This window comes from Micromesistius poutassou (genome assembly GCF_964030765.1).
Source record: "Micromesistius poutassou genome assembly, chromosome: 19".
Lineage (NCBI taxonomy): Eukaryota > Metazoa > Chordata > Actinopteri > Gadiformes > Gadidae > Micromesistius > Micromesistius poutassou.
The window spans coordinates 67,304-93,957 of NC_140289.1; the positions used below are offsets into that span (position 1 = coordinate 67,304).

The 26,654-nt window shown below is 48.5% G+C and overlaps 2 protein-coding genes across 6 annotated transcripts in view; one reads left to right on the forward strand and one right to left on the reverse strand.

Annotated features, from left to right (window-relative positions):
• The window catches only part of cenpe (centromere protein E), a 29,679-nt gene extending 13,436 nt beyond the window's left edge, over window positions 1-16,243 (reverse strand). For 2 of the 4 annotated variants that reach the window (XM_084483767.1, XM_084483766.1), the window contains exons 1-29: window positions 16,082-16,243; window positions 14,952-15,064; window positions 14,141-14,230; window positions 13,924-14,042; window positions 13,423-13,542; window positions 12,931-13,012; window positions 12,713-12,780; window positions 12,513-12,587; window positions 12,361-12,412; window positions 11,956-12,043; window positions 11,671-11,800; window positions 11,117-11,236; window positions 9,784-9,936; window positions 9,124-9,271; window positions 8,872-8,959; window positions 8,094-8,748; window positions 7,726-7,782; window positions 7,433-7,600; window positions 6,993-7,067; window positions 6,845-6,913; window positions 6,525-6,656; window positions 5,550-5,727; window positions 4,445-4,707; window positions 3,632-4,342; window positions 3,381-3,527; window positions 2,157-2,360; window positions 1,074-1,151; window positions 834-917; window positions 490-693 (exon numbers count right to left, since the gene is read on the reverse strand). In XM_084483767.1, coding sequence (XP_084339893.1) covers window positions 490-693; window positions 834-917; window positions 1,074-1,151; window positions 2,157-2,360; window positions 3,381-3,527; window positions 3,632-4,342; window positions 4,445-4,707; window positions 5,550-5,727; window positions 6,525-6,656; window positions 6,845-6,913; window positions 6,993-7,067; window positions 7,433-7,600; window positions 7,726-7,782; window positions 8,094-8,748; window positions 8,872-8,959; window positions 9,124-9,271; window positions 9,784-9,936; window positions 11,117-11,236; window positions 11,671-11,800; window positions 11,956-12,043; window positions 12,361-12,412; window positions 12,513-12,587; window positions 12,713-12,780; window positions 12,931-13,012; window positions 13,423-13,542; window positions 13,924-14,042; window positions 14,141-14,230; window positions 14,952-15,064; window positions 16,082-16,146 — 4,536 coding nt within the window. In that variant the 5' untranslated portion in view covers window positions 16,147-16,243. The remainder of the gene's footprint in view (window positions 1-489; window positions 694-833; window positions 918-1,073; window positions 1,152-2,156; window positions 2,361-3,380; window positions 3,528-3,631; window positions 4,343-4,444; window positions 4,708-5,549; window positions 5,728-6,524; window positions 6,657-6,844; window positions 6,914-6,992; window positions 7,068-7,432; window positions 7,601-7,725; window positions 7,783-8,093; window positions 8,749-8,871; window positions 8,960-9,123; window positions 9,272-9,783; window positions 9,937-11,116; window positions 11,237-11,670; window positions 11,801-11,955; window positions 12,044-12,360; window positions 12,413-12,512; window positions 12,588-12,712; window positions 12,781-12,930; window positions 13,013-13,422; window positions 13,543-13,923; window positions 14,043-14,140; window positions 14,231-14,951; window positions 15,065-16,081) is intronic. The other 2 variants (XM_084483769.1, XM_084483768.1) reach the window with 2 other exon arrangements.
• A 263-nt stretch (window positions 16,244-16,506) lies between these two features.
• On the forward strand, window positions 16,507-26,551 carry ddx51 (DEAD (Asp-Glu-Ala-Asp) box polypeptide 51). Of its 2 annotated transcripts, none has more exons than XM_084483599.1 (16): window positions 16,507-16,707; window positions 17,052-17,356; window positions 17,908-18,086; window positions 18,360-18,510; window positions 19,452-19,597; window positions 20,110-20,181; window positions 20,666-20,772; window positions 21,178-21,286; window positions 21,375-21,523; window positions 22,090-22,285; window positions 23,083-23,198; window positions 23,356-23,472; window positions 24,223-24,324; window positions 24,902-24,965; window positions 25,092-25,226; window positions 26,317-26,551. In XM_084483599.1, exons 1-16 carry the CDS (start codon window positions 16,685-16,687, stop codon window positions 26,347-26,349), a joined length of 2,004 nt encoding a protein of 667 aa, XP_084339725.1. In that variant the 5' UTR covers window positions 16,507-16,684; the 3' UTR covers window positions 26,350-26,551. The 2 variants fall into 2 exon arrangements, with proteins under 2 accessions (XP_084339725.1, XP_084339726.1); XM_084483600.1 differs by having other exon boundaries at window positions 17,911-18,086.
• Window positions 26,552-26,654: the final 103 nt, after the last annotated feature.

The window sequence follows — 26,654 nt, forward strand, 5'->3', positions numbered from 1 at the left end:
TGTGACCGCAATTGTGGTTGCAACATTAAAGCCGCTTCCGCATATGAAATGCCGGGAAAGCTGGCCTCGTCTGTCCCATTGGAGACTGAAATGCTGGGCTGATGCCAGCACTAATCCAAGCGTTCCCTTTTAAAACCAGAACTCAAACTGGGTAAGAAAAGGTTAGCTTGTTCACTTTACAGTAACAGTATTATAAAATCCACTTTCCTTGACAGCGGTCATTATATGCTTAGCAACGGCCATTATTGAAAAATAATTCACCACCGGAAGTCGGGAAGGCCCATGCAAGTGAACGTAGCGTTCCAAAGCATTGAGAAGAGCCGTGTAATAATGTAATTTATGCTTCATTATTGTACCCTTAATGTAAAGTGTTACCGGATAATGAGCTAGCAGTAGCAGTACTAAATCCTTACTGCCTTCTAGTGGTCACTCATCCGTTCACGCAGCTTTAAATAGAAATGAACAGACTCGTCTGGTCAAACTTGGTACCATCTGGATCCTGTCGTCCATCTCCTCTCGGAGCTGAGTCTTCTCCTCCCTCAGGGCCTCCAGGAGCGCCCGCAGCTGCTCCCTCTCCAGGCTGAGCGCAGACACCTCAGACACCAGTCTCTCCACCTCCTCCCGATCGCCGACGGAGCTCCGACTGTCCCTCTCTGACCTCACCGACTCCAGCTCCTCGTTGAGTGCCTTCACCTACCACAGAGGGAGATGTTTGACAACAGCACTGAAGCATCAACTGAAGAAGCAGCGTTTCTTTGTACGCCACGTTGATGTATAAACCTGCCTGACGGAAGGCTGATCACAACAGAAGGTCAGAGAACATGAGCGCTCACCTTCTCCACGCTGAGCTGGACCTCTCTCTCCAAGCGGTCCTTCTCTTCAGTAACGGACTCTAGTGTCACTTGGAGGTCGTCCATCTGTTGGCCACCACAAGACACACGGAACTCAGACTTTTAAAAGAGCCTCCCTGTGAAAGATCGGGTTGGACCACAGCCACTCCCTCGCAGTGCAAGCGTGCAACGTTTGAAAACATTACAGTTTGACCATTTAGAGGGTCCAGATTCAGGACTCACCCTGTACTGGTCCACTGATCCCAGCTCATCGCTCAGCGAGGGCTGCTGGCCGACTCCAGGCTGCTGCTGCTGCAGTATCTGGGCCGGGGACAAAGACTGATCAACTACCTGCACAGCCTCCCATGACCACCGTGTTGACGTCCTGCTGGGCCATGCACTCATGTAACAGAGTAATGCTTCAGATGGTGTTGTGACCGCAATTGTGGTTGCAACATTAAAGCCGCTTCCGCATATGAAATGCCGGGAAAGCTGGCCTCATCTGTCCCATTGGAGACTGAAATGCTGGGCTGATGCCAGCACTAATGCAAGCGTTCCCTTTTAAAACCAGAACTCAAACTGGGTAAGAAAAGGTTAGCTTGTTCACTTTATAATAACAGAGTCTTAACCAACAGGTCATTCATATTTAACTCTAGTAAGTTCAGTTATCTTTTAAAGACGGTGTTAATGTTTACTTATGGTTTTCATGTTAAAATAAGGTAATGATATCAACAAAGAAATAATTTTTTTACATTACTTAAATTTTTTTTAGGGTTCACTAACCCATTAAATAAGTAAGGGATAATGTATAGAACGCCGGTCATTATCGGGAAATAAGCCCTGACAGGGCGAACAGGACACCGACGCGAAGCAGAGGGGTCTCGCGTAGCCTCGAAGGGGTTTATTTAAGATAATGACCGGCGACGTTCTATACATTATCCCGCTTATTACACGGTTACTTGCTAAAACTAAAAAATAATTTCACACGGTGTGTCTTTCTACAATTACCATTGGTAGTGTTGATCAGCAGAGAAATAGTCCGCCAAAGACGTTGACGTCGCTTAGCAACCGAATCCGCTGGGGTTGATAAGTTACCGGACTACTTGCGGAGTGACACGAAAGACGTGAAATCCACTTTCCTTGACAGCGGTCATTATGTGCTTAGCAACGGTCATTATTGAAAAATAATTCACCACCGGAAGTCGGGAAGGCCCATGCAAGTGAACTACTGAGCAGTGCTAAATCCTTACTGCCTTCTAGTGGTCACTCATCCGTTCACGCAGCTTTAAATAGAAATGAACAGACTCGTCTGGTCAAACTTGGTACCATCTGGATCCTGTCGTCCATCTCCTCTCGGAGCTGAGTCTTCTCCTCTCTCAGGGCCTCCAGGAGCGCCTGCAGCTGCTCCCTCTCCAGGCTGAGCGCAGACACCTCAGACACCAGCCTCTCCACCTCCTCCCGATCGCCGACGGAGCTCCGACTGTCCCTCTCTGACCTCACCGACTCCAGCTCCTCGTTGAGTGCCTTCACCTAAAGCAACATGGCGTCATTCAGCTTTTAAAAGATACCAGAGCGAGATCATCGCACGCCAGCACACTTATTAGTGGGGGGGGGGGAAATAGATTCTGTTCAGTATCGCGATATTTTGCGCATGGAATTACATCGGCACAGTAGCGCAAAGTATCGCAATATTTAAAAATAATAATAATAATAAAGTATATATATATTATATTATTTAGTTTACTCTGATCGCATGTAGCATGTTGACCAACTAATTTTTCTGAACAAAAACGCCAATATCCCCAAATTAATTTAACATTTTGGTTGATGACCTGGCAGCCAACAGGACTCGACTCTAGCAGTACACATTTTTGTATACAGTATTTTTCTCAATTTGATTCACGCTCCAAGTTACTCTTGTTTATATGATTATTCGTAGGTCTATGTTACTCTATTATGTCTGCTTTATGATACTCTCTTGTAATTAAATCATTTTAAGTTATGTGCTGGGAGCTCAGCATTCATGTGAGAGGTCTCTTACTATGGCCCTGTGTCCTGAATGTTGAAGGACAAAGTTTTTGCACTTCAGTTAATGTGTAGAAGAAGATAATGATGTTCACAGAATTAAATGTGACATTTGAAGTGAGTTGATCAGTCTTATTTTCCTCATTTTTTGTAATGTCTGAATAATATGGGAAACATGCATCTTATCAGCTGCTCATAGTTTCTAGGCATTCATACCAGTGGACCATTTACTGTTTCTTGCACTGTTTAAGCACTCCCGCATGTGAATATCCACTTGTGTACTATTCTTCTTGTATATTGTTCCCCTGCATATATATTTTTAATATTTTGTACTTTTGCACATTTATATTTGTTTATATTTGTTGCTCTTTACTGTTCTATTTTCTATTTGTAACATGGTGTTTGCTGCTGCTGGAAGTGCAATTTACTGAGGGAACCTTCCGGAGGGATTAATAAAGTTATTTTCTATCTATCTAAGCTGTATGTTGTGTAAATTTCTCATTTGAATCCACAGGTAATAATTACGTGGTTCTGAAGCTCTTCCATCTGAGCCGAGTCCAGTGCAGGAGCGTTCTCATTGGCTGTCGGCATGCTCTCCAGGCGTCCGATTCGCTCCTTCTGTTCGCGGATCGTCCCGTGAGCGCTGCGAAGCTCATCTTGGTTTTCGATCATCTGGTCGGGAAATTAAAAAAAACAAAAAAACATTAAGGGTGTAAAAGGAGGCTCCTCTGTCTTCATCTGGAGGATCTTCTCAGACGGGGACCGTGTGGACCTACCATGTCCACGTTCTCCTGAAGGTCCGTCTGCAGCTGCTCCTTCTCCTCCCGCAGGGCCTCCATCTCCTCCTTTAAGGTCTCCTTCTCCTCCCGCAGGGCCTCCAGGAGCCCCTGCAGCCGCTCGCTCTCCTGGCTGGGAGCAGGCACCAGTTGCTCCACCTCCTCTGGACCGCTGATAGAGCCCCGGGTCTGCTCCTCTGTGCTCCTCGAGAGTTCACTGTGGGACATCTTCTCCTGAAGGGCCTCCTTCTCCTCCTTCAGGGTCTCCTTCTCCTCCTCCAGAGTCTCCTTCTCCTCCTTCAGAGTCTCCTTCTCCTCCTCCAGACTCTCCTTCTCCTCCTTCAGAGTCTCCTTCTCCTCCTTCAGAGTCTCCTTCTCCTCCTCCAGGGTCTCCTTCTCCTCCTCCAGACTCTCCTTCTCCTCCTTCAGAGTCTCCTTCTCCTCCTTCAGAGTCTCCTTCTCCTCCTCCAGGGTCTCCTTCTCCTCCTTCAGGGTCTCCTTCTCCTCCTTCAGGGTCTCCTTCTCCTCCTTCAGAGTCTCCTTCTCCTCCTTCAGGGTCTCCTTCTCCTCCTTCAGGGTCTCCTTCTCCTCCTCCAGAGTCTCCTTCTCCTCCTTCAGGGTCTCCTTCTCCGCCATCAGATCCTCCTTCTCCTCCTGCAGACCTCTGAGCTGACCCTCCAGAGAGGAGCACTGCTGCTCCGAGCAGGACAGCTGAAAGCATCGCAGACACCATCACACACCGGGCCGTGTTCTGTGGTTCACCCTCTCCCATGGAGTCACACACACACTGGGATGCACCTGGTTCTCTCTCACCTGTTCCCTCAGAGCTGACTCCGCCTCCTGGGCCGTCCTCAGCTCCTCCCTCAGAGCTGACTCCGCCTCCTGTGCCGTCCTCAGCTCCTCCCTCAGAGCTGACTCCGCCTCCTGGGCCGTCCTCAGCTCCCCCCTCAGAGCTGACTCCGCCTCCTGGGCCATCCTCAGCTCCTCCCTCAGCTCTGACTCCGCCTCCTGGCGGGCGACCAGCTCCTTGTTGAGGGAGGCTATCGTTCCCTCCAGATGAACATTCTCCACCAGATCTACAGAACCAGAACACACTCACCATGTCACCCCCTCTCTGTCTCCCTCACCATGTCACCCCCTCTGTCTCCCTCACTGTTCCCCTCACCGTGTCACCTCCCCTCTGTCTCCCTCACCATGTCACCTCTCCTCTCCCTCAATATGTCACCTCCCCTATGTCCCCCTCACTCTGTTCCCCTCACCATGTCACCCCTGCTCGCTCATCATGTCACCTCCTCTCTGTCTCCCTCACTCTGTTCCCCTCACCATGTCACCCCCTCTCTGTCTCCCTCACCATGTCACCCCCTCTCTGTCTCCCTCACTCTGTTCCCCTCACCATGTCACCCCCTCTCTGTCACCCCCTCTCTGTCTCCCTCACCATGTCACCCCCTCTCTGTCTCCCTCACCATGTCACCCCCTCTCTGTCTCCCTCACCATGTCACCCCCTCTCTGTCTCCCTCACTCTGTTCCCCTCACCATGTCACCCCCTCTCTGTCTCCCTCACTCTGTTCCCCTCACCATGTCACCCCCTCTCTGTCTCCCTCACTCTGTTCCCCTCACCATGTCACCCCCTCTCTGTCACCCCCTCTCTGTCTCCCTCACCATGTCACCCCCTCTCTGTCTCCCTCACCATGTCACCCCCTCTCTGTCTCCCTCACCATGTTACCCCCTCTCTGTCTCCCTCACTCTGTTCCCCTCACCATGTCACCCCCCCTCTGTCTCCCTCACCATGTCACCCCCTCTCTGTCTCCCTCACTCTGTTCCCCTCACCATGTCACCCCCTCTCTGTCTCCCTCACTTTGTTCCCCTCACCATGTCACCTCACTACACGGGGGCCGCTGGCCTATGAGAGGGTTCTTACTGCCGGGGACCTTCCCGTCCATCAGCGCGGTGAGCTTGGTGTTCTCGTTGAAGGCCATGGTGAGCTCCTTCTGGAGGTCCGTCTGCATGCTCCGGAAGCGGCTCTTCTCCTTCTCCAGCTGGGAGCGCAGCCCGCCCACCTCCACCACCATCTGCTCGTGGCTGGAGCTCAGCTCCACCTGCAATGTCAAGGTCGGTTAACCCCACACTGCAAGCTTTAGAGTAGGTTAACCCAGCCCTACAAGCTTTAGAGTAGGTTAACCCAGCCCTACAAGCTTTAGAGTAGGTTAACCCAGCCCTACACTGCAAGCTTTAGAGTAGGTTAACCCAGCCCTACACTGCAAGCTTTAGAGTAGGTTAACCCAGCCCTACAAGCTTTAGAGTAGGTTAACCCAGCCCTACAAGCTTTAGAGTAGGTTAACCCAGCCCTACACTGCAAGCTTTAGAGTAGGTTAACCCAGCCCTACAAGCTTTAGAGTAGGTTAACCCAGCCCTACAAGCTTTAGAGTAGGTTAACCCAGCCCTACAAGCTTTAGAGTAGGTTAACCCAGCCCTACAAGCTTTAGAGTAGGTTAACCCAGCCCTACAAGCTTTAGAGTAGGTTAACCCAGCCCTACAAGCTTTAGAGTAGGTTAACCCAGCCCTACAAGCTTTAGAGTAGGTTAACCCAGCCCTACAAGCTTTAGAGTAGGTTAACCCAGCCCTACAAGCTTTAGAGTAGGTTAACCCAGCCCTACAAGCTTTAGAGTAGGTTAACCCAGCCCTACAAGCTTTAGAGTAGGTTAACCCAGCCCTACAAGCTTTAGAGTAGGTTAACCCAGCCCTACAAGCTTTAGAGTAGGTTAACCCAGCCCTACAAGCTTTAGAGTAGGTTAACCCAGCCCTACACTACAAGATTAAGGACAAGTTGAAACTCATCCTACGCAACCCTTGCACGCCTGCGTTTCGCGTTTGTGCGACCGTGTTCAACACTTACGTCCCTCTCCTTCAGGCCCAGGTTCTGGCTGCGCAGCACGGCCCACTCCTTCCTGGTGTCTCGACCCAGAACCTCTGCATCGTCCAGCGAGCGCCGCAGCTTAGACACCTCCTGCAACAGGTCCTTCCCCTGCTGCAGAGATCACACACACACAACGGAGAAGAGAGCATTAATCCATCTATCTATATCGCCACACACACACACACACACACACACACACACACACACACACGATAAATCAATAATAGGCTAAATATAAGCATCATTTTCTTTCAAAGTTCAGTCCTAACCCTGAATACTTAAAGCTGAAGACCACCTACCAGAGACTCCAGCTCCTGGGCCCAGGAGGACTTCTTGGCCAGCTGTTCAGACATGGAGCCCACCCGAGACTAGAGAACACAAGACCCGTTCAATACCCAGCAGAGAGCTCCATCGTGTGACTGTGTGAGCCCAGGGATGTGGTCCTACCTCCAGATCTCTGCACTTCCCCTCCCAGGATTCAATGGTGCTCTTCAAGGCCTCGTTTTCACTATGCAACACTCTCTGCAATATCAAATCATCCAACATAACACTAATTAGTCTTTTAAGAAAATTATCCAATATTAAGGCTGGGTGGAAAGCTGTATTAAACATAAAACATATCAAATGTTTAAACATGTTCTTAATGTTTAAGGTGTAAACGTGTTCTTAATGTTTAAGGCATAAATGTGTTCTTAATGTTCAAGGCGTAAACGTGTTGTTAATGTTCAAGGCGTAAACGTGTTCTTAATGTTCAAGGCGTAAACGTGTTCTTAATGTTCAAGGTGTAAACGTGTTCTTAATGTTTAAGGTGTAAACGTGTTGTTAATGTTCAAGGCGTAAACGTGTTCTTAATGTTCTAGGTGTAAACGTGTCTAGCAGCTCCAGACCATGTCGTCCTTGCTGCAGTTTTCCTCCAGGGCTTTGAACTCCTCCAGCTCCTTGAAGTCCTGCAGCTCCTGGGACAGGGAGCCCTTCTCCTTCTCCAGGGAGGACACCTGCCCGAGCAGGAGCTCCATCTCCTGACGGAGGAAGTCCCTCTCGGCAAACACCATCTCCTGGTGAGCCCACCGCAATCGCAGTCAGAACACACACACACCTCTTAGTAGTCGGTCTCGTATGAGTAAAATATCCCAAATCCTAACCGCTGATTGTCTCAGCATCAGACATGAGGAGGCCTTACCTTCTCTGAAACCAGAGTCTCACACATTCGGATGGTTTCTTCGAACTCCTTCTTCATCTGAAGCGAAGACACACACACACACACCTTTGATAAACCGTCCCACAACCAATAACGAAACTTACCCATCTGTAATCTTAATGCATAAACTGGTGAATTAATAAAATTTTTGTTGTAGGTGCTTGTGTTGCTGGGGCAGACCAGGATTCTATGAATCAATTATTCTGTAAGAACAGGGCTCTATGAATGTGTTATTCTGTGAGAAAAACAGGGACTTATGAATGAGTGATGCGGTCAGAAGTACAGGGTCTATGAATGAGGGATGCGGTCAGAAGTACAGGGTCTATCTATGAACGAGTGATGCTGCGGACCTGTTCATCTGGTCCGGCCGTGGTCTGGCTCCGCTCCTCCAGATCTGCCAGTCGGATCTCCAACATCTCCCGAGCCTCCTGCTGCTCCTGGGCCTGGACCGAGAGCTGCACCTCCAGCTCCTGTGCCCTCTGCTCCAACCGCTCCACCGCGTCCCACGCCTCCCGCTTCTCCCTGGCCAGCAACTCCACCTGCTGCTGCAGAGAGGCAGCCCTGGAGAGCACCTCCTCCCCCCCGCTCCGCTCCGCCTCCAGCGAGGAGAACTTGGCCAGCACCTCCTCCCTCTCTCGCCTCTCATCCTCCAGAGAGGCGACCTTGGCCAGCACCTCCTCCCTCTCTCGCCTCTCATCCTCCAGAGAGGCGACCTTGGCCAGCACCTCCTCCCTCTCTCGCCTCTTATCCTCAAGCCGACCCTCCAGAGAGGCGACCTTGGCCAGCACCTCCTCCTTCTCGCCCCTCTCCTCCTCAAGCCGTCCCTCCAGAGAGGAGAGCTTGGCCAGCGCCTCCTCCTTCTCGCCCCTCTCCTCCTCAAGCCGTCCCTCCAGAGAGGCGACCTTGGCCAGCACCTCCTCCTTCTCGCTCCTCTCCTCCTCAAGCTGTCGTTCCAGCTCGGCCTCCTTCTGTCGATCCGATCCGGTCGGAGAGACAAATTGAGAGCTGGAAATAAAAAAATAAAATAAAATGGTCAAAACCAAAGATCTCCAACAGGACCAGTTCAATAACAGAAGGGTTCCCCCGGGTTCCCCCTCTGCTCCTCAGACCCCAGCGGCCCGGGCTCACCTGTCATTGTAGGCTCGGCTGCTCCCAGACTCCATGTCATAGGAGTAGTCCTCAGGGATCTCCCAGCGAGAGTCAAACTCCTCGTCCTCTGTGATCAGGGAGCAAACCGGAGAGACAAGGATGAAGAACCCATCCACGCGTTTGATAGTAGGAGACATGCTGGTGTCTCCACGTGTTTGATAGTAGGAGAGATGCTGGTGTCTCCACGTGTTTGGTGGTTAAGGAACATGAGGTTGAGGAGCATTACGTCACCTTCCAGCAGCTCCATGGAAGAAAGGTCTGCTTTCCTCTTGCGGCTGAAATGCTCGGCAAAGCTTAAATCTGATTGGCCCACGTCGCATTCTGTGGGTGCAGCCAATCTGAGCAGCTTTCCACCCCATGTGACTCTCCTCTTGGGGATCTGTGAAAAACAGCGCGGTCAGGACTAAGGATCACGTTAGGTGACACACCGGGCGATGTCAGAGTGTTCATGCTCTTTGACGTCTTGAGCTTAGAGACTGAGAAGACATCCGAGAACAACCGCAATCATGTGATCCTCACTCAGAATCCTCACTAATAAAGTTGACAAAGCACTGTATTGTGAATACTAGTACTTTATCACTTTATTAAGGATAACATACTATACTATCGTATAGAGAATACCACAGCATTATGAACTCTATAAGGATGCCTCGCTCAAGCACAGGCCCATGTTTCTCACTAAATTGTGAGTATATGCACCCTGCACAAACATTATTTTTATTATCATTTTATTTATTTTCTCCCAAAAATGTTTTTTTGGGAGAAAAATGAAGGGGGTACGCAGATGAAAAAATATCTAAGAGGGGGTACACTAGTAGAAAAAGTTTGAGAACCATTGGTATAGAGAACAGAACACCAAAATATTATGAACATTAGGTCGATGCTTCAGACCTTCTTGGTTGGCATGATGCTGGCGCCGGTGACTAGCAGCTTGGTGAGGTTCCTGATGCGGTCCTGCTGCTCCTTCTGCAGCTGGTCCTTCTCCTGCAGGAGCTGAGACAGCGTCTCCTTCTCCGTGGCCGTCACGTGGGTCACCGAGGACACCTGCCGAGGGCGGGGCTCAGCGTTAAGGCTTCTTTACACCAACAGCACTGTTGGTATACAGGCTTCTTTACACCAACAGCACTGTTTTTGTAAAGGCTTCTTTACACCAACAGCACTGTTGGTATACAGGCTTCTTTACACCAACAGCACTGTTTTTGTAAAGGCTTCTTTACACCGACAGCACTGTTGGTATACAGGCTTCTTTACACCAACAGCACTGTTTTTGTAAAGGCTTCTTTACACCGTCAGTACTGTTGGTATACAGGCTTCTTTACACCAACAGCACTGTTGGTATACAGGCTTCTTTACACCGTCAGTACTGTTGGTATACAGGCTTCTTTACACCAACAGCACTGTTGGTATACAGGCTTCTTTACACCGTCAGTACTGTTGGTATACAGGCTTCTTTACACCAACAGAACTGTTGGTATACAGGCTTCTTTACACCAACAGAACTGTTGGTATACAGGCTTCTTTACACCAACAGCACTGTTGGTATACAGGCTTCTTTACACCGTCAGTACTGTTGGTATACAGGCTTCTTTACACCAACAGCACTGTTTTTGTAAAGGCTTCTTTACACCGTCAGTACTGTTGGTGTGAAGGCCTCTTTACACTGGGTAACTCTTGTGTAAAGGTTGTCATTAAGATGTTTAAAGGGGTAAACTAGGATACCTCGTTAAAATAGTATAAAGTGTAAACTGCCGTACTACCTGTATAAAGAAAGGGTATAAAGTGTAAACCCGGGTACCTCTTGTATAAAGTGTAAACCCGGGTACCTCTTGTATAAAGTGTAAACCCGGGTACCTCCTGTTTAAAGTGTAAACCCGGGTAACTCCTGTATAAAGTGTAAACCCGGGTAACTCCTGTATAAAGTGTAAACCCGGGTAACTCCTGTATAAAGTGTAAACCCGGGTAACTCCTGTATAAAGTGTAAACCCGGGTAACTCCTGTATAAAGTGTAAACCCGGGTAACTCCTGTATAAAGTGTAAACCCGGGTAACTCCTGTATAAAGTGTAAACCCGGGTAACTCCTGTATAAAGTGTAAACCTGGGTAACTCCTGTATAAAGTTTAAACCTGGGTAACTCCTGTATAAAGTGTAAACCCGGGTAACTCCTGTATAAAGTGTATAAAGTGTAAACCTGGGTAACTCCTGTATAAAATGTAAAACTGGGTACCTCTTGGAGGCGGCGTTTTAGGTCGACGATCTCATTCCGGTATCTCTTGAGCAGCGCTCCGTCGTCAGACACCTCCGTCACGTGGGGGTCGTTCTTCATTTTCTTGGCCGTGCTTGCAAACTGACAACAGGTAGTGACCTCAGTGGGGTGTTTACAGAGCACAGACCTAGATCTACCCATACACCTGATCTACCCCATCTAGATCTACCTGTACACCAGTCTAGAACTACACTAGTTAGATCCACACTGGCTAGATCTACCTGTACACCAGCTAGATCTAGACCTACACCATCTAGATCTGGACCTACACCATCTAGATCTAGACCTACACCATCTAGATCTAGACCTACATCAAGAACTACACCATCTAGATCTAAATCAGCTAGATCTAGATCTACACCATCTAGATCTGGACCTACACCATCTCGATCTACACCAGCTAGATCTAGACCTACACCATCAAGATCTAGACCATCTAGATCTAGATCTAGATCTACATCAAGATCCACACCCTTTAGACCCATACCCTTTAGATCCACACCCTCTAGACCTACCTGCAGGGTGCTGAGGGTCTCCTCCAGGGCGGCCGGGGTGATGGTGCAGATGATGACCGTCTTGGCGTTGCCCCCCAGGGAGTTCTGCAGGATGCGGGTCAGCTTGCTGTCTCTGTAGTTGGTGAAGCCCCTGGAGGAGGCAGAGTGTTAGACACCACCAGACTGTGATGAAGACCCCCCGGTGGTGCGTCAGACCCCCCTGAGGTGGGTCAGACCCCCTGGTGGTGGGTCAGACCCCCTGGTGGTGGATCAGACCCCCTGGTGGTGGGTCAGACCTCCTCTTACCTCTGGCTCTCGTCAGACAGTTTCTTGATGACCTGGGCGAGGGTGAAGAGGCTTCGGTTGATGTTGCAGCCTTCCTTAAAGCGAGCGCCTTGAGAACACAAACACACGCCCCATGATAGAACCACATCCAGAAACATACACGCCCCACGCCCCAAACACACGCCCCATGATAGAACCACATCCAGAAACATACACACCCCATGCCCCAAACACACGCCCCATGATAGAACCACATCCATGTTTCAACATACACTAGTATACTACAGTAAACTAACCAAGACTAGTATACTACAGTTAACAAACAAAGACCAGTATACTACAGTAAACTAACCAAGACTAGTATACTACAGTAAACTAAGACTAGTACACTACAGTTAACTAACTCTGGGTTACTGAGACACGTACCTTCCGCTCCGGTCTGGCTGGCCCGTTCTGACCCGGCCAGATCGACCAGGTTCTGGGAGGGAATAGAAGGAACCAGGTGGTACTTTATTATACAAATACAAGTATACTACTAGTACTAGTAATACTAGTGCCACTAGTGCTGTCCAGGTTACCAGATGGGAGACGATGATGGCTCCGTCAGAGTTCTCTCCGGACGCTGGGTCGCTCTTTTCACGACTCTCCAAGATCTGGAGGGGTGGCGTTAAGTTAACACAATGCATCACAACACATCCACGACACACTAAAACAAACACACCAGGTATTGAACTGGTTTCTCACCACAGAAGAGGTGTGTATTAAACTGGTTTCTCACCATTCTGAAGATGGTGTGAGAGCGACTGCTCCGCTCGTTCATCTTGGTCTTCCCATAGTGCCGGTTTTCTTTGGAGAAGACGCACACTGGTTATACTAACCCACAAACTAGCTGGTTAGACATTAACCGAGTAGCTTGTTAACTAAACATAATGTAACTTACCCACCATCTTCCTGGTTTAACCAGGATTAACCCTCTCATAGCAGGTGAACACTTACTCTCTCCCTTGCGGACCCAGGACAGGGCTTGAGCCGGAGACGTCACCAGCTCCTCCGTCAGGTCCGCCACGTAGATGTTCTTCTACAGGTCAGAGGACAGACGGCATCAAGACCTGGAGCATCTCACTAGCATCTCATTACAGTGATGAGAGGGTCATGAGGAGGTACAGATCAAATGAGAGGGTGTCGAACATGAGATGAGATGGTGAGATGAGATAGTGAGATGAGAGGGTGACCGATAGTGAGATGAGAGAGTGCTGAAATAGTGAGATGAGATGGTGATGAGATGAGAGGGTGACAGATAGTGAGATGAGAGGGTGCTAAGATAGTGAAATGAGATGGTGATGAGATGAGAGGGTGACGGATGGCGAAATGAGTGTGACGGGTAGCGAGATGAGAGGGCAATGAGATAGTGAGATGAGAGGGTGATGCGATAGTGAGATGAGAGGGTGAGATGAGAGGGTGTCATAGCGGTCGTGGTCCAGCTCTTACGTTGAGGGCCTCGCGGACCTCCAGGGGCTTCCTCTTCCAGCTGTCCACCAGCAGGTCGGTCACCGTCTCGTTGTAGATCTCCATGTAGGACACCCGCAGAAGAAACTCCTTCTTGGGGTACTGTGAACCAGAAGAGCCCCGGCTACCCCGGTTAACACCGTACACACACACACACACGGTCCTCAACATGCAACCTGCCTCGCAACTACTACGTTCACGCTTAACTAGAAGAATACAAATCTATAATTAAAGATTATAAATCGAAATGATCTAGTTCTTAAAAAAACAATTGGCGACAGTAAGAGAAAGTAACCCGACTATACATTGCTGTCATCCAGAGAACGCTTCAATAAGAACAAGTGCTATTAGTAGGGTCAATACTAGATGCTGTATCGGTATATACTCTGTATCGACCGACACACAAGTTCAGGAATCTGACTCGTTATCGGGAAGGAAAAAATGGTATCGGAACATCTCTACTCGCAACATGGTTCTTCTCACTTTCTGAATGGTCTGGAAGACCTCCTCCATGGACAGGGGGATGACACCTGGGACCAGGTTACTGCCCATCATGGTGAAGGTCTTCCCAGAGGAGGTCTGGCCGTACGCAAAGATGGTTCCTGGAGAATAGTGCATTAGTAATGTCATGAACATCCAACATGGTCGTATGCCGTCTGTGTATCTGCAGCACTAGAGCGAATGTCTGGTCTGGCCGTACCATTGTATCCCTCGACGGCGGAGACCACCAGGGGCTTGGCGATGTCCTGGTAGAGATGGTTGGTGGTCTCACTGGAGCTGAACACCCGATCTGCGCAGAGGCACCAGAGAGGCTTCAGATAACTCTTTCCACAGAACATTCATTTCATCTAACTTAGTAGTACATAATACCATACCAATAATGGTGTGTAAAATGTAGTGACAGCTATGGAATATTATATTTATAAGGTTCCCATGAAAATAAGATGTGTTTTGTAACCTAGGTTTGGCCCTCTATATCTACATTGGAGCGGGTTCTTGTCATGGAGCCCACCATGTCGCTACAGTAGCCCACAACGGACAGACGGCACTAGAAGACATGTTTTTTTTTTATATTTAAGCATAATTGCCATCCATCCAACATCCAACATGTAAGCTATGACCTATAGTTTTATAGATATATTAAGGAATTGTATCACTTGACACTTTGCTACTTGACTCTGTGGTAATGATAAATATCATATTGGAAGCACCTACTGGCACCCTACACAATACAGGCCACCGTAGGCGCTGGAGAAGGAGCGGTGGCCAGGCGGGTGCATGATCATTGCAGGGTGCTACTAAATCATACCCCACCTTTTATACTTTAAAAACACTAATATTTTAAGGATTATAAATTGTGAGATAAATCCAGGTATTTTCAAGACTCCCTCACTTTGCATAATTAGAAAAAATATATTGTTATGATTACGATAATATGGTTGGGTTACAGTATTTTGGCGATTGAGGGAATGGCTGGTGAGAGGTAGGGGGCTGGTCAGAGATGAACTCACCATAACTAAAGCTCTTGGTGGGGATGCCATCGTCTAACTGGTGGAGAGACTTTGTGTCTGCCTTCCAGTAGAGTGGCACTGGTGCAGAGTCATCTGTCGTCTCCCTCTCCTCCCTGGTAACCACAGAAAACACACACCACACTGTAATGATATGTTCCCATAGTAACACCACCACACTGTAATGATATGTTCCCATAGTAACAACACCACACTGTAATGATATGTTCCCATAGTAACAACACCACACTAATGATATGTTCCCATAGTAACACCTCCACACTGTTATATGTTCCCATAGTAACAACACCACACTGTAATGATATGTTCCCATAGTAACACCACCACACTAATGATGTGTTCCCATAGTAACACCTCCACACTGTAATATGTTCCCATAGTAACACCACCACACTAATGATGTTCCCATAGTAACAACACCACAATGTAATGATATGTTCCAATAGTAACACCGCCACACTGTAATATGTTCCCATAGTAACACCACCACACTAATGATGTTCCCATAGTAACAACACCACAATGTAATGATATGTTCCAATAGTAACACCGCCACACTGTAATATGTTCCCATAGTAACACCACCACACTAATAATGTGTTCCCATAGTAACACCTCCACACTGTAATATGTTCCCATAGTAACACCACCACACTAATGATGTTCCCATAGTAACAACACCACAATGTAATGATATGTTCCAATAGTAACACCGCCACACTGTAATATGTTCCCATAGTAACACCACCACACTAATGATGTTCCCATAGTAACAACACCACAATGTAATTATATGTTCCCATAGTAACACCACCACACTAATGATATGTTCCCATAGTAACAACACACTGTATCAGAGCATACACACTAATAAAGCCTCAGAAGAACAACAGTGTAGCGCTGCATGCAGCACACTATAATATATAATAACTAATAGACAGACTCGTTGGTCGCCTTCAGCTTCATTATGACCGTGTCTCCTTTGACAGTAAACTACTTTGTCAAACGTATCCGTCTTTGTATAACAAACCCAGGGGAAATTGAGTTAAAAAAAAAAAAAGTAAAAGTAGTAGAAGCTAAAGTTAGCTCGTGGGGTTAGCCTCATAACTCACCGTTCGATGAGCGGTCGGACTCTAATGCACACCTTCACCGCCGACTCCTCCGCCGGCCCCGACATCTCACCGACTGTAATAAAAACTCCTTATTTTATTTATTTTATTTATTAATTAACTGGAGCTGCAGACCTAACGACCACAGCGCCGACGCGTCGCTCAACTGGTATTTACGCTTTCAAACGGCCCGCGCTGCCCTGAGTGAGCTTCTGATTGGACGAGCTTCTGATTGGACGAGACTATCCGAGCGAGCTTCTGATTGGTCGAGACGATCCGAGCGAGCTTCTGATTGGTCGAGACGATCCGAGCGAGTTTTCCCGAGCGTCCCGTCTGACAGAAGGGTTTCGACGTCATCCATACGCGCCCACTGCACGATCTACGTCGTCCATACGCGCCCACTGCACACAAGCAACACATGAGAGAGTGGACAGGCTGTTACCAGCAGGTCTTTGTAATCCAGTTCTGTAAAGGGGGTCTGTTTGGATCCTGAAGTTTGATCCGGTTCTATACAGGGATCTGTTTAGATCCTCAAGTCGAGCCTTCCCTGCTTCAGTCTCGACTGAGTAGGAAGAAGTTTGGCTCCTAGTTTCTTGATATACCATCATGTCTCTGTTCGTGGTTAACAGGTGAGGCTGTCTGAAAAAAACAATGTTGTGATGTTGTTAATAATGACATGTCGTTTATTTGGAATGTGAGGTTGTTCATATTAAGATGTAGGGGTCATTAATGTGATGTTGTCAATTTTGATGTAGTGATGTCATGTTAATATTAAGATGTATTGATTAGTGATGTGATTTTAATATTAAGATTTAGTGATGTGATGTCAATATTAAGATGTAGTGATTAGTGTTATGATGTTATTAATATGATGATCATTGATGTGGTGTTGTTAATATTAAGATGTAGTGATCTTTAATGTGGTGTTGTTAACGTTAAGCTGTAGTGATCTTTAATGCGATGTCGTTCTCAGGTACCTGGGGGAGGAGGAGGAGGAGAGCGACTCCATCAGAGAGTCTCACGCCCAGCGCCTGCTGGCCAGGCTGCAGAGCAAGGCGAAGGAGAGAGAGCAGAGAGAGACCAGCCCCAAGAGAGCCAAGAAGAGGCCGGCCGGAGAGAGCGGAGAGCCGAAGCAGAAGACAGACAAACCCAAGAAGAAGAAAGTCAAACGGACAGAAACGCCAGAGGCTCCTGATCCCGTGAGAGAGGAGGACGCCGCCGGGGACGAGAAGAAAGATGGCAAGAAGAAGAAGAAGAAGAAGGAGGAGGATCGTTCGGGTGAGGCCACGAGTGTGTGTGTTGCACACAGTTTGATCTGGAGAGTCGGTGGAGTACGCGTGTTGTTAGTGTATTAACTATAAAAACTACTTTACTCAGATTAGGAGAAAACAACAAAAAATGCTTGTAGCAGGTGCTGCTGCTGTTAGCGCCTTAGTGGCGTTCCTGGTTACCTCCGACACACAGGCCGCAGTGGTACCACCGACCCACTCAGTAGAGCGTTGAGTAGACGGTCGGAGGTAGAGCAGCTGTTCTACCCCCCAGTGCTCCTGCAGAGTGTGTGTGTGTGTGGTGATGGCTGGTTGGTTCTGTGTGCCTTGATGTCCCACTGATGCACCACTGGTGTGCATCCTCACCCACAGTCTCATCACCCACACTGACTCAGGCCTGCTCACCCAACACCCATCAACCACACACACTCCACAATGCTCCAACATTTAACCCAACCTTAAGGCGTGGGTATCAATTAATTGTAATGAAATATATATGATAAAATACCTTAGATGGTCATATTGTTAATGTGCATGTATTGAACTGTTGTTTCGGTTCAGTAGAAGACGCTAAGCAGATAAAGAAAACAGAAGAAGGAGGAGTCAAAGGGGAAGGAGGAGTAGGAGAGGAGCAGAAGGAGAACCCGGAGGCGGCGTTCCCGGAGGCGGCGGTCCCGGAGGCGGCGGTCCCGACTGGTTTCACAGTTCTCGGGGGATTTGAGAATAAAGTGGCCCCAAAGGTATTGTGACTCCTGCCGTCTGACTGCGGGTTGTGTGGAAAGGTCATAGTCCAGATGTACCTTGTATGGAGTACCCTACAAAACACAGAGAACCCTCACTGTACTAGTAGTGAACCATGTCCCTGTACTAGTGAACCATGTCCTTGTACTAGTAGTGAACCATGTCCCTGTACTAGTGAACCCTGTCCCTGTACTAGTGAACCATGTCCCTGTACTAGTGAACCCTGTCCCTGTACCAGTGAGCGGAGCTACAGGCTGAGTTGTGGTCTCCAGGTGCAGCGCGTGCTGCCCCAGTGGCTGGCCCAGCCCGATGTGATCCAGAGGGACATCAGGAGGAACCTGGTGGACGTGTCCCTGGTCCCGGGCCTCTCCCCCGCCATGCTGAAGAAGCTCCAGGACAACGGTGTCACCAGCTTCTTCCCTGGTAACACCAGTAACACTAGTACTACCAGGAGACAACCAGTAAGACCAGGAGACAACCAGTAAGACCAGTAGACAACCAGTAACGCCAGGAGACAACCAGTAATACCAGTAGCACCAGGAGACAACCAGTTGTACCAGGAGACAACCAGTAACACCAGGAGACAACCAGTAATACTAGGATATTACCAGTAGAAAACCAGTAATAGCAGCTGATAACCAGTACTGCTAGTAGATAACAGTAATACTAGTAGAAAACTTGAGCCTCATATTCACCCATTCACACACATTCATCCACTCAAGACATTAGCTAAACATGAGCTAACGGTGATAGCACCACTGTCTGGGGACGGGAGTTAGCCACATTAGCTAAAGATGAGCTAACGGTGATAGCACTGTTCTCTGGGGACTGGAGTTAGCTACATTAGCTAAAGATGAGCTAACGGTGATAGCACTGTTCTCTGGGGACTGGAGTTAGCTACATTAGCTAAAGATGAGCTAACGGTGATAGCACTGTTCTCTGGGGACGGGAGTTAGCCACATTAGCTAAAGATGAGCTAACGGTGATAGCACTGTTCTCTGGGGACTGGAGTTAGCCACATTAGCTAAACATGAGCTAACGGTGATAGCACTGTTCTCTGGGGACGGGAGTTAGCCACATTAGCTAAAGATGAGCTAACGGTGTTAGCGCTGTTCTCTGGGGACGGGGGAGTTAGCCACATTAGCTAAAGATGAGCTAACGGTGTTAGCGCTGTTCTCTGGGGACGGGGGAGTTAGCCACATTAGCTAAAGATGAGCTAACGGTGTTAGCACTGTTCTCTGGGGACAGAGGAGTTAGCCACATTAGCTAAACATGAGCTAACGGTGTTAGCACTGTTCTCTGGGGACGGGGGAGTTAACCAGGTGTGTTAACCAGGAGTTAACCCCCCCCCCCCCCCCCTCCAGTCCAGGCGGAGGTGGTGCCCGCGGTGCTGGAGTGCGCGGCCCAGGGGCTGCTGGTGGGCCGCGGGGGCTACCGGCCCCGGGACATCTGCGTGTCGGCCCCCACGGGCAGCGGGAAGACCCTCGCCTTCGTGGTCCCCCTGGTGCAGGTGAGCGGGGGGGGGGGGGGTGGGTGAGCGAAGGGGGGGGGGGGGGGCGGGGGGGCAGTAGGGATGGGTCAGAATATTAGATTATTCGATTATTCGTTCCCGGAGGGTCAAAGCCGATTTTTAAACATTTGGACCGTTAACATTTTTTATTATTATTAATCATGTACAGAAAAACAATATACACAAGCATAAATATTAATATATATGCATACAATGCAGACAAACACTGATCACTGTTAAAGTTAGGTTTTTTTTGCGTTTAAGATATTAAGTGATTTCTTGCCGATGATCCATGGCTGCCTTTGTGAATGTCGGCACACGTCGAATAATCGATTATTCGTTCACAACCGCCCGCTGATTATTCAACCATGAAAAATTAGAGTTATTCACGTCCCTAGCGGGCGGGCGGGCGGTGTGTGGGGGGGGTCGGGTCGGGTGGTGCACATAACGGTGTTTATGTACTCTGTGTAGACAGGTGATGCACTGTCTGTATAATGGGGCTGTGTTTCTAGGCTCTGATTGGCCGGGTGGTCTGTGAGGTCAGAGCGTTGGTGGTGCTGCCCACCAAGGAGCTCGCCCAGCAGGTGAGACCCACCGCACCAACGCCTCCCTGCGTGTGTGTGTGTGTGTGTGTGTGTGTGTGTGTGTGTGTGTGTGTGTGTGTGTGTGTGTGTGTGTGTGTGTGTGTGTGTGTGTGTGTGTGTGTGTGTGTGTGTGTGTGTGTTCTCCAGATTTGTAAGGTGTGTGTGTAACGTGTGTGTGTGTGTGTGTGTTTTCTAGGTGTGTAAAGTATGTGTGTTCGTGTCCTCTCAAGGTGTGTGTGTGTGTGTGTTCTCTAGATGTATAAAGTGTGTGTGTTCTCTAGGTGTGTAACGTGTGTGTGTGTGTGTGTGTCCCAGGTGTGTAAGGTGTGTGTGTTCTCTAGGTGTGTAACGTGTGTGTGTGTGTGTAAGGTGTGTGTGTTCTCTAGGTGTGTAACGTGTGTGTGTGTGTGTGTGTCCCAGGTGTGTAAGGTGTGTGTGTTCTCTAGGTGTGTAACGTGTGTGTGTGTGTGTGTGTGTGTCCCAGGTGTGTAAGGTGTGTGTGCTGTACGCCGAGGGCACGGGGCTGAAGGTGGTGATGCTCGGGGGGCAGAAGTCGTTCGCCGCGGAGCAGGCGTCTCTGGCGGAGCAGAGGTAAGGACGCCTCCCATTGGTCCAGCACTCAGGACCTCGTTTGCGTTCAGCCAATGAGGAGAGGGATCAGGGTGGGGAGGAGGAGCTCCTTTTTAAAATAGCGGTCCTCCGGGGTTCTTCAGTCAGGACATTTGGTCGTCAAGGAGACGCCAGAGATCATTGATCCGAGAATTGATCTGTCCATAGTTGATCTAATCTGTGTGTGATGTGTTTATTGTGTGTGTGTTGTGTGTGTATGATGTGTGTACGATGTGTGTATCATGCCTTGTGTGTGTATTGTGTGTGTATTGTGTGTGTGATGTGTGTATCATGCCTTGTGTGTGTGATGTGTGTACGATGTGTGTATCATGCCTTGTGTGTGTATTGTGTGTGTATTGTGTGTGTGATGTGTGTTGATGTTTCCAGAGGCGGGAAGTGGAAGAGTCTGGCCGACATCGTCGTGGCGACGCCGGGCCGCCTGGTGGACCACATCAACAAGACCCCCGGGTTCCGCCTGGACCTGCTGCGCTTCCTGGTGAGTCCCGGACCCCCTGGGGGGGGGGGGTGATGAGGTCACCGCCCCCCCCTCACGCTCTGCCCCTCCCCCCTCCCCCCCCCTGCAGGTCATCGACGAGGCGGACCGGATGATTGACAGCATGCACCACTCCTGGCTGGGTCAGGTGACCAGGGCCGTGTTCAGAGCAGGAAGTGGATCCAACGGCTCCTCCTCGGTCTTCAGGAGGAGTGAACCCACACACATCACCGCCGCCAGGTGAGGACCCCCCCGTCCCCCCCCGTCCCCCATGTCCCCCCTGTCCCTTGTCCCCCTGTCCCCCCTGTCCCCCCCCTCGTCCCCCCCTGTCCCCCCCCCTCCCGTCCCTCAACAGGCTGTGTGTGAATGCGTCTCCATGGGTTTTAAAAGCGTCTTCTTGTGCTTTAATATTTTTCAATGACACGTTAAATGCGTGGACGTGCCGACTGTTGAAGCCAGTCTTCCAGTTGTGTCCCCGCTAGTTAGCCGCGTCCGTCCCGAAGAAACACTCAGAATCACTCACTAAGAGGAACCTCACACCGCTGGATAGCGCCTGAGCTCCGGGGGGGGGGGTTAAGTGGTGTGTGAGGTTTTTGAATTCGTGACATAGTAGTCCCTCATAGTAGCCTCATGTCATGAGTGCCTCGTGGCGACAGTGACCCTGCAACATGGCTGACGTCAGCACATCCGGTACATCGAAACAAGAAACACGCAACACAATGTGGACAGTGAGGTCAGAGCTGCTGTTTCTTCCCGCTCTTGACGTGCACGCGTGCGTCCGTCCGTCCGTCCGTCCGTCTGTCCAGCCTGTCGCCGCCCCAGATGCCGCTCCAGAAGCTGCTGTTCTCCGCCACCCTCACCATGAACCCCGAGAAGCTGCAGCAGCTCGGCCTGCACCAGCCCCGCCTCTTCAGCTCCACCCACTCCTCTGGCCCCGCCCCCGGCGCTGGCCCCGCCCCCGCTAAGTCGCAGGAGCGCTTCAACTTCCCCGAAGGGCTGACGGTGAGGCGTCCCGACCGTCCCTTTCACAATAAGAGCCTTCTTAACTAGTAGTACCTTCCCTTTCACAATAAGAGCCTTCTTAACTAGTAGTACCTTCCCTTTCACAATAAGAGCCTTCTTAACTAGTAGTACCTTCCCTTTCACAATAAGAGCCTTCTTAACTAGTAGTACCTTCCCTTTCACAATAAGAGCCTTCTTAAGTAGAAGTCCCTTCCCTTTCACAATAAGAGCCTTCTTAAGTAGAAGTCCCTTCCCTTTCACAATAAGAGCCTTCTTAAGTAGAAGTCCCTTCCCTTTCACAATAAGAGCCTTCTTAACTAGTAGTACCTTCCCTTTCACAATAAGAGCCTTCTTAAGTAGAAGTCCCTTCCCTTTCACAATAAGAGCCTTCTTAAGTAGAAGTCCCTTCCCTTTCACAATAAGAGCCTTCTTAAGTAGAAGTCCCTTCCCTTTCACAATAAGAGCCTTCTTAACTAGTAGTACCTTCCCTTTCACAATAAGAGCCTTCTTAAGTAGAAGTCCCTTCCCTTTCACAATAAGAGCCTTCTTAAGTAGAAGTCCCTTCCCTTTCACAATAAGAGCCTTCTTAAGTAGAAGTCCCTTCCCTTTCACAATAAGAGCCTTCTTAAGTAGTAGTACCTTCCCTTTCACAATAAGAGCCTTCTTAAGCAGTAGTACCTTCTCTTTCACAATAAGAGTGAGAACCAGTGGTTTAACAAGGCTGGTTCCCTGTGCTCCAGCAGCGTCAGACTGGGAGAACCAGTGGTTTAACTGGTTCCCTGTTCCCTGTTCTCCAGGAGTACTTTGTTCCGTGCACGCTGAGCAAGAAGCCGCTGCTGATCCTGCACTACGTTCTCCACATGAAGTTCTGCCCCCTGCTCTGCTTCACCAACTCCAGGCAGGCTGCCCACAGGTGAGGCCTTCTGCTGGGCTGGACTGGGGCTGTGGTGGTTCTGTTGTTGTTGTTCTGTTGTTGTTGTGTGTGTGTGTGTGTGTGTAATAGTGTGTGTGTGTGTGTGTGTGTGTGTGTGTGTGTGTGTGTGTGTGTGTGTGTGTGTGTGTGTGTCCAGGCTGTTCCTGCTGGTGCGGCTGTTCGGGGGCGTGGAGGTGGCCGAGTTCTCCTCCCGTCTCTCCGCCGCTGAGAGGAAACACACGCTCAGAGACTTCCAGCAGGGCAAGATCCAGCTGTGAGGACCGCCCACACCTGGCCGGGGTTCTGCCTAGAGATAAGCAGTATCAATCTAGGGTTAATCACTGTCAGGGTCAAGATATAGCTAGGATTAATCTATATCTATCTCGGGTTAATAAATATCTAGGGTTCATCAATATCTACCTAGGTAGTCAGTATCTAGAGTTTATCAATATCTAGGGTTAAGCACTAGAACTCTAGGGTTAATCAACATCTAGGGGGGGTAATCAATATCTATGGTTCATCAATATCTAGGGTTAAGCATCCCTAAAACCCTAAAAATCTAGGGTTAGGCAATATCAATCTAGGGTTAAGCAGCATTTAGGGTCAGTCAGTATCTAGGGTTGATCAGTAGGGTTAGTGAGTAGGGTTAATCAGTCAGTAGGGTTACTCTGTGGTGTTAGTCAGTGGTGTGTTAGTCAGTGGTGTGTTAGTCAGTGGGGTTGGTCAGTGGATTGGTCAGTGGGGTTGGTCAGTGGGGTTGGTCAGTGGATTGGTCAGTGGGTTAGTCAGTGGGTTAGTTAGTGGGGTTGGTCAGTGGGTTGGTCAGTGGGTTAGTCAGTGGGTTAGTCAGTGGGTTGGTCAGTGGGTTAGTTAGTGGGTTGGTCAGTGGGTTAGTTAGTGGGTTGGTCAGTGGGTTGGTCAGTGGGTTAGTCAGTGGGGTTGGTCAGTGGATTGGTCAGTGGGTTAGTCAGTGGGTTAGTTAGTGGGTTGGTCAGTGGGTTAACTGGTGAGTTGTGTGTTGAAGGCTGATCTGCACGGACGCGGCGGCCCGAGGCATCGACATCGAGGGCATCAAGTGTGTCGTGAACTACGACGCTCCGCAGTACGTCAGGACCTACATCCACAGGTACACACACACACACACACACACACACACACACACACACACACACACACACACACACACACACACACACACACACACACACACACACACACACACACAGTACCTCAGGAACTACATCCACAGGTACACACACACACACACACACACACACACACACACACACACACACACACACACACACACACACACACACACAGTACCTCAGGACCTACACACACACACACACACACACACACACACACACACACACACACACACACACACACACACAGTACCTCAGGAACTACATCCACAGGTACACACACACACACACACACACACACACACACACACACACACACACACACACACACACACAGTACCTCAGGACCTACACACACACACACACACACACACACGCACACACACACGCACACACACACACACACACACACACACACACACAGTACCTCAGGACCTACACACACAGTACCTCAGGACCTACACACACACACACACACACACACACACACACACACACACACACACACACACACGTTCTAAGCGTTCTAACGGTTCCCTGCGGTTCCTCCTGCAGGATCGGGAGAACGGCCAGAGCAGGGAAAGCGGGCGTGGCCTTCACCTTCCTGTTGGACGTGCAGGTGACCCCTCCCCTCCCTTGTAGCCACGCCCCCCCCCCCCCCCCCCCCTGCCCTTATAAGGCGCCCGTGGTACGGCCCCAGACAGGAAGCAGCTGCTGACCGACGGGCGTGTGTTGTGCTCCACAGAGGAACAGCTTCCTGAAGATGGTGGAGGAGGCAGGAAGCGCCGGGATCAAGAAACACTCGGTCAAACACCAGCTGCTGAAGAACATGGCCGCCCGCTACGAGGTCACCCTCAAGGAGCTGGCCAGCGCCATCAAGGTGAGCTACGTCCAGGCTAATATACTGCACCTATATCAATGTACTGCACCTATATCAATATACTGCACCTATATCAATATACTGCACCTATATCAATATACTGCACCTATATCAATATACTGCACCTACATCAATATACTGCACCTATATTAATATACTGTATCTATATTAATATACTGCACCTATATCAATGTACTGCACCTATATCAATATACTGCACCTATATCAATATACTGTATCTATATTAATATACTGCACCTATATCAATATACTGCACCTATATCAATATACTGTATCTATATTAATATACTGCATCTATATCAATATACTGCAACTATATCAATATACTGCACCTATATTAATATACTGCACCTATATCAATATACTGCACCTATATTAATATACTGCACCTATATCAATATACTGTATCTATATTAATATACTGCATCTATATCAATATACTGCAACTATATCAATATACTGCACCTATATTAATATACTGCACCTATATCAATATACTGCACCTATATCAATATACTGCACCTATATCAATATACTGCTCCTATATCAATACACTGCACCTACAGTATATTAATATACTGCACCTATATCAATATACTGCACCTATATCAATATACTGCACCTACAGTATATTAATATACTGCACCTATATCAATATACTGCACCTATATCAATATACTGCACCTATATCAATATACTGCATCTACATTAATATACTGCAGCCATACTAATATACTGCATCTACATTAATATACTGCATCTATACTAATATACTGCATCCATACTAATATACTGCATCTATATTTAATATACTGCACCTATATTAATATACTGCATCTATTAATATACTGCATCCATATTAATATACTGCACCTATATCAATATACTGCACCTATATTAATATACTGCACCTATATTAATATACTGCATCCATATTAATATTCTGCGTTCATACTTATAATTAGTATGACTGCAGTATATTCAATACACTGATATACTACATTCATACCAGTACACTCCTCTTTGAGAACCAGCTGCAGTAACTTTGTGTTTTGCCATCTCTTCACAGGATGAGAAAGACCAGTTCCGGATCAAAGTTTAATGAAGTGGCTGACATTATGGGATGTAGAGTGCAGATTATTACGTCCTCTGTGATTGGCTGTATCTTCATGGACTGCATCATGTGATGAAGAGATTCTTTTCTCCTATGGGATTGGCTATATTTTCTATTTGAGTCGTTATATTTTGGCCAATAAAAGGGTTGTGGATTGTGAAAGAGGCTGTTTCTATTTGTACTGTTTTGAAGCAGAAAACCGTTTATTCTCTATTCTGTTTCATACATTTCAATAAAATGTTTCACTTTGTACTAGTCTTTATATTTTTCCATATTTCTTTCATCTCCCTTCC

What these genes read in the sequence shown, in the direction of transcription:
- ddx51 (XM_084483599.1), top strand. Translation starts at nt 16,685, where the DNA reads ATGTCTCTGTTCGTGGTTAACAG. An exon ending in AGAATAAAGTGGCCCCAAAG is followed by an intron (nt 18,087 to 18,359) that starts GTATTGTGACTC and finishes TGTGGTCTCCAG; the next exon opens with GTGCAGCGCGTGCTGCCCCA. An exon ending in CAGCAGGGCAAGATCCAGCT is followed by an intron (nt 23,473 to 24,222) that starts GTGAGGACCGCC and finishes TGTGTGTTGAAG; the next exon opens with GCTGATCTGCACGGACGCGG.